General features: G+C 32.7%; 1 protein-coding gene across 1 annotated transcript; it reads left to right on the top strand.

The window, feature by feature from the left end:
• Positions 1-2,876: 2,876 nt before the first annotated feature.
• Positions 2,877-10,095, top strand: LOC139487975 (uncharacterized). The gene is made up of 3 exons (XM_071273265.1): positions 2,877-3,102; positions 5,324-5,600; positions 7,935-10,095. Exons 2-3 carry the CDS (start codon positions 5,324-5,326, stop codon positions 9,881-9,883), a joined length of 2,226 nt encoding a protein of 741 aa, XP_071129366.1. The 5' UTR covers positions 2,877-3,102; the 3' UTR covers positions 9,884-10,095.
• Positions 10,096-12,081: the final 1,986 nt, after the last annotated feature.

The raw sequence follows: 12,081 nt of genomic DNA, 5'->3' as shown, positions 1-12,081 counted from the left end.
TCGTTGTTAGTGTACTATTATTGACATTCTAGACATTATATCCAGGATCATATTAGCATTAATCTTGAAACGTGGCACAATGTAAACACTAAACATGTATATCTCATCGTAGGTTACAGATTTATTGGCCATAACGACAAGCATCGAACAGCAAAACGTTTGTTGATTATTTCCGCCAATCAATGAAGCGCGGTGCTCATGAAAACTGAATTTTAACATAAAAATGTCATCATATCCATAACAAAAAGAGTAAAACAGGCTATTTGAGTCTTTATGAAATTAGTGAAAAATGTTTACACAAAAACACACCAAGTTTCCGTATATGTATAAAACTAAATCCGAGATATTCAAGAAAATTGTACTACCGATACAGAATGATATAAAGTCAACATAACCAATGCTCAAATTTTTCGTTGTCAAGCAAATTAAAACAGGCATAAACATTTGATTCTAAGAAATCAAGAAGACCTTATTTATAGATCCAACCGTTGATACCCCCTCCCCCCATTATATATACACAAACAAATAAATTGAAGTCTTTATCGCTCATTTTGATCTTAAATTATCTGAAAATCTTAACTTAAAACGTTAAATCGTATTTAGAGTTGAAGTAAATATTTTAGACATTTTGTGTTTTTTGTAAATTCAGTACCGTTCTGACATTTTACTCTCCGTAAATCCAATACGGATCATTAACTTTTTAATTTAGTATGATAGTGTTTCGACTTCTGGACAGCTGGAAAACATTTTGAATAAATCGTAATCGAATGTAGTTTATTAGTTTGAAAAATAAATTAAGCACAAACATGTCTGAATAATTCATGATTGTCCAGTGATGGTACATAAAAAACCAGAATCTAATAACGAGTATTCGTTTTGTAAAAAAAAACTGCCTTCCTATTTATCCCTGGAAAAACTATTATTTTAAATTTGTGGTTAGCGGCTTATCGTAGTCAATCTATGCGCAACAGAATCTAAATGAGTTGTCTTTGTATCCATAAATGTTTTAACTTCTTTTTTTTATTAAAAGTTTTGCTAGTTAATCAGCTCAATAGCTTTATACCCTTTTTAGTTTTCGGTTCGGTGTGATCCACGGCTCCATGTTGAAAACCGTACCTTGACCTATGATGATTCAATTTTATAAAATTGTGACTTGGGTGCAGAGTTGTCTCATTTTCACTTATACCGCATCTTCCTATATCTAATAGTGCAGCAAAATGAAGAGGGGGATTTGGATGAAAATTTATATAACTTATGTTATTAATGTAGTTAAATCATTTATCTGAATATTACTTTCTTGGAATATCACAAACCGGATTGTATAAGGAAACTGGCAAAGGTTAATGACCGTACTGAGAACTCGAGGCAAAAACTAACATTGTATCATAAAATATTCGAAATAGAAAACCAAAAATTAGTGATATGTATCTCTAACTTGATGATAACAGATAAATTAGTGATATGTATCTCTAACTTGATGATAACAGATAAATTAGTAAAAGGAAACTGCCAAACTTTCAAGACCAGATATTGCTACCTAAGATTTTTATCAAGACACTTCCGAAAACAGGAAACCGGAACATTAGTAAAGTGTAATTTAAAGTCAACATTTCATTTTTTTCAATAATATACACTGACAACGTTGATATATTAAAATCTCTCATAACAATGAAATGTTATTTAAGATGAAGAGATTAGTTAAGAGCTTCATTTTTCTTTCGGGGAGGGGGAGGGGGGAGAGATCATCCAAAGTTGGAAAAGTAAAACTTTCTGAAAATCTTATAGCTATGTTTGAATTGATCTCGAGCTTGAAAATGACAGAACGTTTGGAAACTGGTCATTTCGAATTACAGAAACCGTTTACGTTTGGTTATCACGCAAATAATAATTGACATATTCTGAACCAATGTGTGGCATTTATCATACCTGTAAGAAAACCCTCCCCTCATTCTTAATGTGAATGTGCATGAAAAGTGGTGTGATTGGTACGAATAAGTGTTACCAACAATACATTATATTCACATGCGTTCAACATGAGTCCATGATTGTTATTTATGTTTATATTGGCTACTCAACATTGAGATCTGTACATTGTCATTACTTTTTGACTTCTATTTTTTGGACAACTGCAAGACAATATAACTATTTTTTTAATAAAAAAAGATTCAATGTTATTATTGTGAGAAATAAGGCTGACATTTTTCTTTTCATTTTGTCGTTTATGCATAGCTGTGTGACACTTTCGCAAAGTTTCAGGCTTACAGTTTATAAGTAAAATATTATGCTTTCTTTCAGAAAATGTATTTTTAATTCTTGTAATGAATTTAGTATATAACTTGTCAAAGAAAGTGTTTGATTGTCCTTTTTTATAATATTTCTTTTAACTTAAATTTATGATTGATGCCGCTACCCCTCATATGATGCAAAGCGTAACCATTTATAAATATTTGTTTACACAGTAAAATTTCATACATGCATAAGAGGCTACGACTTTATAAAAATAAGAAAATGCGGTATGATTTCCAATCAGACAACTTTCCACCAAAGACCAAATGACGTAGAAGTTAACGGACAAAAGTTCTTTGTTTAATTCACCTAAACCGACCTCCAACAATTATTGGATAAGTAATACTGAAATTTTATAGATATAAAAGGGCTTGTCTAATATATATTTAACATTCTTATAGACTTTAGAGAGAGAGTATAATTATTTTCGCGATGTCACGTGCTGAACGTGAATGTGTACAAGAGTTGTTTTCAAGAATATTTTCAGGAATCTGTTAAATATTCCTAGCCAGTTATAGATAATCATGTACTTTCTAAGCATCAAATAGTCGGAAGGATAGAAATACTTCACAGTCCATCAATGACCTAATATGGTTAACACACGCTCTTACCCATACAAATTAACTAACTGTGTATATACCACTTACAAAATTGACGCCCCTTGTAATATAAATATAATGACAGTGTTCGTGGCTCGTGTTCGTGGCTCAAAGGTTGTAAATGAAAAGCTTTTCCATGAGGAGGGGCGACCTGGAAGAAATGTATATGTTACACATGCTAATCATAGTAGTACAGTGGAATTAATTCAATATTAAGGTAGTAAAGTTTATATTCAATTTATAATTCTTATATCTCGGAGTAGGAAGCATTAATTTTGATACTTTTCCTGAAAACGACATTGTCCAACCTTGTGGTAACATGACATTCTAAATTATGTTGTTTATATTTTTTCATTTCCTATTATGTAATTGAATTTTCTCGGTTACGACTGTTGCATGCTAGTATTTATATGTATATTTTTTTTTTTGTTAAATTTTTACATAAATTAGGCCGTTAGTTTTTTCGTTTGAATTGTTTTACATTGTCATTTCGGGGCCTTTTATAGCTGACTATGCGGTATGGGCTTTGCGCATTGTTGAAGGCTGTATAGTGACCTATAGTTGTTAATTTATGTGTTATTTTGGTCTTTTGTGGAGAGTTGTCTCATTGGTAATCATACCACATCTTCTTTTTATAATAAGATAGGAATACCTAAAATTATGGAAAAAGATTGAGAGGGTCGATAACACTTAGTTTATTTATTACGTCCAAATGTAATTAGTACATGTCTGGCCTGCAGATCATAAGATTATGTACCATTAGCAGTGCTATATTATATAATACTGGCGAGGAATTTCAGCATGTGTACTCTTCTTCTTTTTTTTTTTGCAAAAGGATAAGGGCAATGCTTTATTTCGATCAATCTTTGTCAGATATTCAAAAGAAAAATAAAGACATTTGTCTTGGTAATTTTAATTTTCCACAAATAATGTTAGTTTACTAGTAATACCGAGTTCAATATTTCAATCCTTAGTTGTACGTTTTTTAGAGTCTTTTTAGAGGATACATTTTCAGGCAAAGTAAACATTATTTTTGACTATTTTTTTTTTAACACATTGTTCAACAATGACAGATGTCACATGTAGAGTCGGACCTGTTTATCCATCCTGAGCACCTGAAATAACACCCAGTTTTAGTGAGAGGGACAGTCTTTAGTTTTCTATGTTGTGTTTTGTGTACTATCATTATCTGTTTTTCCCCATGGCGTTGTCAGTTTATTTTCCGATTTATTAGTTCAAATGTGCCTCTGCTAAGTTTCGCCTCTTTTTCATGTTGAAAATCATATCTATTTAGCCTTTCTCATACACACATTTGAAGACCTTTTTCAAAAATAAAAATAAAAGAAGTATACCGCTGTTTGAAGTCATAAATCAATTTACAGGGTAACAAACTAAAACCGATGGATCCACAGCAACTATACAAGGAACACTACGAAACAACATACATAAACTGCAACAAAATGTAAAGCTATTTTTGCCGACATTCCAATGTAGTTTTACGACCCCTCAATGCATGCAAATGTCATCAAATAATGGCATATCGTCCAACTACATAAATTTTGCCTGAAGAATAAGAAGAAATGTTTTAAACTATTATACTACAAATTCTTAACTACAGGCTATTTAAAATATGGTTAAATAGTGAGAACTATTTTAATGTCCTAAGCGACAAAGATATGTTAATATTCTGTAAATTCAGAATGGTCAACCATAAACTACCAATAGAATGTGGGAGGTGGTCTAATATCCCAAGAGAAAATCGGACCTACTTTTTATGTGAAAATGGTGATATTGTTGACGAATACCATTATCTTCTCAAATGCAACTTTTTACATCAGAAATGAATAAATATTTAGATGAAAGTTCACAAACCATTGTAAAATGCTTCTGTTTAGGGAACTTATGAATATATATCAAAACACTCAAAGCTTAGTTTGTGCAATTTTATTAGAGTTATAAACGATAAAGTGTATTCTTTCAAATAATTTTCTCCCTCCTGTCATATTTTAAGGTTTTCCATTTAATATACACTGCACATTTTTAACATGTAAACATATTCATGTATTTCGATTGTATTAATTATTTCCTCAACATATGAACCTTTGTTATATTGTATAATATCTATGTTCTTCTGTGTACCTTTGTTTTTACAGCGGTTTATCAGGATAAAGTATATACATGTATATATAAAAACAAAAATAAAACAAAAAACAAATAATAAATAAATGTTACTTTAATGTTTGCATTAAAAAGTAGTCTTTTTTAACCATACCTGACTTCAATCAAACCTTAACAGGGCAAATAATGGTAACTTTAAGTTTTTTCACTTATATTTTGGCGTAGGGTATGTGAGCTTGCTCATTACAGGATACTAGTATCTAGTTGGATCAAGGTTTAAGATTATAGTGCTTAATATCTTACAATATGGTATATTTCAGATGTCATTTGAAGAATTCATCAAGGGAGCAAGTGATGTCTGTTATCGACCTTTCAATAAGTTCATCGTATCGCGTAATGCTTATGCAGAGGATGATGTAGAGGAAAACGGGCCTGCAGAAAAAAAATATTCTAGAATACAGAATTTTTATGGGGAAGTGAGGAACAAAACATTCAAATCAAAGTCTACTTCTTATTTTGATATATTTCTGAATAACCTGCCGAAACAATATGAAGATATTTGTCACGATTTGAGAAATGTTAAACGTGTCATACAAGGTATGAGTTTCAAATAAGTATAACGCATAGCATACATTATTTGTATTGATAAAATTCAACTCAAATAATTTAATAGCATATGTGAGCTATATTTCTGTACCAAGGACTTTTTATTTATCAAAATATATATATACAACTCGTCTAAACATCAACCCAACAATGTAAGATGTGTAAATTTGCTTTCGCAAATTTATTGTTCCTCCCTGGCCGGGATATATATATATATATATATATATATATCTTACATTAATTTGTAGGATCCTTTACTATAGATAATTTAGCTAATCTGTAACAATAACATCTTCATGCCTTATATATCATGTACTGTAGTACGCCGCTAGATTAAAACTGACGTGGAAAGGTAACACATGGCCAGCGAAAGCTCTTTTTTTGAGAGCCCAGGTGGTCGTGTGGTCTAGCGGGACGGCTGCAGTGCAGGCGATTTGGTGTCACGATATCACAGTAGCATGGGTTCGAATCCCGGCGAGGGAAGAACCAAAAATTTGCGAACAAATTTACAGATCTAACATTGTTGGGTTGATGTTTAGACGAGTTGTATATACATTATGTACACAGCCATGTATCACCATCATTGATGGCGATCCGATGGATACATCTGTTGTAGGGTTGTCACTGACTCAGACGTACTTATGAATATAATTATTTTCTGTGACTGTATCTTACATTAATTTGTAGGACCCTTTACTATAGATAATTTAGCTGATCTGTAACAATAACATCTTCATGCCTTATATATCATGTACTGTAGTACGCCGCTAGATTAAAACTGACGTGGAAAGGTAACACATGGCCAGCGAAAGCTCTTTTTTTGAGAGCCAAGGTGGTCGTGTGGTCTAGCGGGACGGCTGCAGTGCAGGCGATTTGGTGTCACGATATCACAGTAGCATGGGTTCGAATCCCGGCGAGGGAAGAACCAAAAATTTGCGAAAGCAAATTTACAGATCTAACATTGTTGGGTTGATGTTTAGACGAGTTGTATATATATATATATATATATATACAAGTCTAAATTGAAAACTACGTTCAAACATATGATTGCGTTGGATAAAAACCGCAATCTTTATACGTGTGCATGTAAAACAAATTTCGTTGTAGAAGGGTCTAACAACAGCACAAACAACATTTTCCAAAAGACCAAAAAAGTGGAAAAGTATATTTAAACAAAACGCATTTGACTAACAGGTCGAACAACTGATGCTCTTAAACCCTGATGACTGCCATTGGCGATTGCCAAATAAAATTGATCACAAGATGTAACAAAATGGATCTTGAATATAAATTAAATACTAAACAGAAAACCGAATAAACTTGTGGCCAAAATGTTAAGCCACAAACACAAGGTGTCAATATTTTTTTTGTACACCAGATCTAGATTTCGACAATATATGTCTCTTCAGTGATGTTAGGGATCGAAACGGTAATTGGAAGTCCATATAATTTACCCTCAATTTCAGATAAACTCTTAAATTTTAAGAGTCAATATAGGATGAACGGATCATATCAATCGGAGGGAAAATATGATACAAGCCCAAACGAAAAAATATAAACAAGTCTAAATTGAAAACTACGTTCAAACCTATGATTTCGTTGGATAAAAACCGCAATTTTTATACGTGTGCATGTCAAACAAATTTCGTTGTAGAAGGGTCTAAAAACAGCACAAACAACATTTTCCAAAAGACCAAAAAAGTGGAAAAGTATATTTAAACAAAACGCATTTGACTAACATGTCGAACAACTGATGTTCTTAAACCCTGCTGACTGCCATTGGCGATTGCCAAATAAAATTGATCACAAGATGTAACAAAATGGATCTATATATATATATATAATGATTGAATAATAGCCAACGATAAATCTAACGGGGCGATAATTCATATAATTATGATACAGTACACTACAAAATATAATATATAACAAGTTTAAAAGGGTACAACATCACCAAAAACTAATAAAATGAACAAATTTCAAATATTTCTGATAACAGATATCCTTCATCTGTATGATTATGATGTAAAAAGAATTATATCAATATATTCTGATTTAACTATAACAATCTTGAAATATACAATAAAACGTCACATAACGACACTAATTCAGTTATCCCGAAGAGTCCCAATCGAAAGATGAAATCGATTGAACTGTTTACTTATTTTACTATTTATTTTATCAATATATACATCTGCACAAGTGATTTTTTGTAAGGCTATACATATATATAGACGATATAAATATATTGAATTTATCAAACTATTTACATGAAAAATACATTGTTATGATATATTATACGTAGTTGTTTTTTGTGTTTTTTAGAGTCACAAACTATTGACGTCAATCAATTGTATCGCCATTCAAGAAACATTTATGATTTCCTTTTCATGGAATTTGGATCGGAGTATCGTGTTAAAGCAACAAGAACATTTTATAAAGTCTTAGATGATTCTACTAAAATATCGCCGGTGTATACAAATATAAGCAGTGGTAGTCAAGGTGAGGGTTTGAATGTTCCTGACGGGGACTATGACTTAATGACAATTTTGGAGCAGATAAAAGTAAAACACGATAGTTCTACTATTGAGGAAGACAGTCCCATCCTATTATTTGATAATCAGCATTCATATCCAGGTTTTGCACACCTAAAAATAGGACAAAACCGATTTTCGAAGGAACTTTTGGCTTCATGGGGAGAAAATACATTTTATGGACCTCTTATTTCAAACAATAGATTTAAGAACTATTTTGTATCGCGATATCGAGATAATGACTGTATGCTTCATGGTCCATGTATTTCCGACTCACGGGGTGCGGTTGATCATTTATTTTGCTTCCGATCTTTGATATGGCCAGATGTTGCAGAGTCTTGGTTGATTAGGAAAAGATCATCAACGTGGCCACCAACTGATGTTATGTTGAACTCTGTCAGCCAAGGAATCTTGCTAGTACCGATTGGCAGCAAATTCGGCTCAACTGAGGATTGTTCTTTCGAATGGCGAATATCATTCTCATTACAAGAAAGAGATCTGATTCATTCATTTAACTATGTACAGGTATTATGCTACACAATATCTAAATACTTGAAAAAAGATTTGATGGGTGAGTCACGATTGTGCTCTTACTTTATCAAGACGGCTATATTTTGGTTAAGTGAAGAGTTAGATCAGAATATGTGGACTCCAGAAAATTTCGTACAGTGCATTCACGAAATTCAGAGACGTCTATTATATTGGGTTAGATACGGGTATTGTCCTCATTACTTTATAGTTGAAAACAATCTATTCGAGGGACTGCTTCCTTTAGAAAGAAAACTCATAGAAGATGCATTGCATAACCTATTTCCATTGCTATTGCAAAGCTTTTTCTACGAAAAACCTAAGTTACACTTCACAGATCCTAATGATTTTAAAGAAATAAACACACCGTTTATTGAGGGAAGTAAATCTATTTTCATATTACTAAAAGTGGTCCGAGCAAGTTTGTCTTGGTGTACTTTGAATCAGAGTAGAAGTATAGTGCACAAAGCTTTATTCAGACTTTTACATAATAAACCTTCATATTTCACTAAAGATTTATATATGCTATTCTTTTGCTATGCAAACCAAATTTTTCCACAAAATCAACGCATTTCATGTCATAAAGAAAACAAAAGGATGTACTCGAGTTACAAGCAATGTTTGACTCATTTTCTTATTGGAACCAAAGTCGACGTCATGAATGGCTGGTTATTGCTAGCTTCATATTTTTATAGAATGGACAAGCCTTTATACACCCTCAAGATTACAGAAATTATTCTTGCGAAACCTAGAGAAGATAAAATGTTAATTGCTGATGGTTATCACGAAGGCGTTATGCTGACATATTTAGAACAAGTGGCTGCCACCAAGTGGGATCAAAAGTTGTCATTCATGACCTGCATGCAAATTCACTGTGTTGACATGCTTTATATAATACCATGGTCAATACTGAATCTTGAAGAACTATTACCAGATGCTTATTTTACAGTTTCCACTATTCCGCCAGTTATATATGCACATCTTCTACGCTTTGTGTGTTATAATGCTGATGGCAACATCTCTCTACGGGAAAGAGAAATAAGTGAGATAATCAAAACGTGCCGCAATAATTGTTTTCTTGGAGATTGGAAGGGGAGAGCTACTGCATATGCAATGCTAGCAAATATTTATAAATCAATAAACAATGATCAATCTGCGGATTATTGGAAATCGCATTTCTTCAGATTCTATAGGGAACACCCTAAAAGGTAGAAAGCTACCCATAGGAAACACTCTCCAATTTTACCTTATGTTCCTTTTGCGGATAAAAAGAAAATAGTTTTAAGTTTCTTACTTGACGTTTGTGACGAAATTTCGGGTCTGTCTTTATATTTCTATATAAAGATAGAAAATATAAGTCAAATTGGTCGTCCGAAAATAGATAAGTTACAAAAAATATAATTAAATGAAAAGTATAATACGAACCTGTGTGTTTATTTTTACTATGTTTTCACAGATATACTAAGACTATATATATATTCTACAAAAGGGAAAAAATAATATGTATCTCAAAGTCAAAAAAATATTTCAAGTTAGATAATAATCTTCTGTTCCTATCATCTGTGGACAATCCATTTAGAACTAAAAGCAGAAGGAAGGACATTCTATGGCAGCGCATGTTTCTTGGTGAAATAAATGTACACGCATTCACTTTATTCTAAATACACAGATTTTTTGTCAGCAATAGCGAATTCACCTGCTAGTTTTTTTTCTGGATTCAATCTTCACTTTATTTAAAACAAAAAGGTGTGGTAATTCTTTTATGTATGTACGTGTCCTGTCCATGTACGTGTCGTATGTTGATGTGGTTCATAAGTGTTTTTATATAGATTAGACAGTTGTTTTTCACGTTTGAATGGTTTTATACTGGTAATTGTTTGGGAGCCATTTATAGCTTGTTCGGTGTGAGCCTAGGCTCCGCGTTGAAAACCATACCTTGACCTATAATGGTTTACTGTTATAAATTGTGACTCAGATTTAGAGTTGTCTCATTGGCAACTTATACACATCTTTCTATAACTGCCACATTTATGAAAACAAATATCGAATTCGTGAAATCGTGAATAAAGCTAAAAATCGAGAATTTTGATTTTATTTCTTGTTAAAAAATACAAAATTATGTTTAATAGTTATTTTCAAATAAAAAGACACACATGTCCTTACATATAATGAGGAAATGCAGTGTGATTGCAGATGAGACAACTATTCACAAAAGCAAGAACAAGAGTTTACGTGGATAAAAACAGAAATAAGTAACAGCACAACAAAAATTAACAAGCCTATACAATATAGTCAGCTTCAAATACCCCAACACCCGAAATTTGAAGCAATTCTATCGAGAAAGGCAGCCTAGTTTATGACAAGACAAAGAAAGAGAATAAATTACCAACATCATTACTGAATCGCAGATTGGGACACGCACATAGGGAATACAAAGCTAATTATGTCTGTGAACATTAATTTTTCCTGACCTTGGCAGAAGTGATGAAACAGCATTAGATAAACAAATTCCTTATTTTCCCCTTCAGTTTTCTCCTCTTATTCGTTTTAAGATATTTGCACATCAGTATACTACTGACACCTTACAAAATCCTAATAAATTAAGAACATAAGAGTATGCGAAGTTACTGAAAAAGAGATCATATGGATTAGTTGAAAATGAACTGAAAATTCCATGGCAAAAAAAACGACATAATTCGCATTCGAGTAGAATTCTTCTAAACACAACATAGAAAACTAAAGACTGAAGCCCACTTAAAAAATAGGAAATACAAGCTATTGAATATCATAATGATTTTGCGATATATTCTTAATATATACTAAATACGTATATAGAGTTAAGTCATTTGAATTGATATTGTACAGAGGTGGATTTATGGGGGCCCAGGGGACCCGGGCCCCCCCCCCCCCCCCCTTTTTGGGAAAAATATTGGTTGCTTATATAGGGAATCACTGAAGCGTGACTGGAGCGGGCCCCCTCTTAGGTCAGTCAGTGGGCCCCCACTTATGAAAATTTCTGGATCCGCCACTGTTGTATAGTGTGTCTTACTATGGTGTGATGTTATACTAATGTTTCACAAAAGGGAGACAGTTTGGTACCATTAAAAACGTTTAATCCCGCTGCAATTGTTTGCACCTACCCTAAGTCAGGAATCTCATGTTTTAGTGGTTGTCGTTTGTTTATGTGGTTTATAAGTGTTTCTCGTTTCTCGTTTTTTATATAGCTTAGACTGTTGGTTTTCCCGTTTGAATGGTTTTACACTACTGATTTTTGGGGCCCTTTATAGCTTTCTGTTCGGTGTGAGCCTAGGCTCTTAGTTGAATACCGTACCTTGACCTATAATGGTTAACTTTTATAAATTGTGACTTGGATGGAGAGTGGTCTCATTGGTACGCATACCACATCTTCC

Source organism: Mytilus edulis, chromosome 9, assembly GCF_963676685.1.
Source record: "Mytilus edulis chromosome 9, xbMytEdul2.2, whole genome shotgun sequence".
Classification (NCBI taxonomy): Eukaryota; Metazoa; Mollusca; class Bivalvia; order Mytilida; family Mytilidae; genus Mytilus; species Mytilus edulis.
This window is presented reverse-complemented; position numbering and strand designations above follow the sequence as displayed.

Coding starts and splice junctions, on each gene's coding strand:
- LOC139487975 (XM_071273265.1), top strand. CDS start 5,324: ATGTCATTTGAAGAATTCATCAAGGGAGCAAGTGATGTCTGTTATCGA. Junction 5,601..7,934: donor TGTTAAACGTGTCATACAAG/GTATGAGTTTCA, acceptor TGTGTTTTTTAG/AGTCACAAACTATTGACGTC.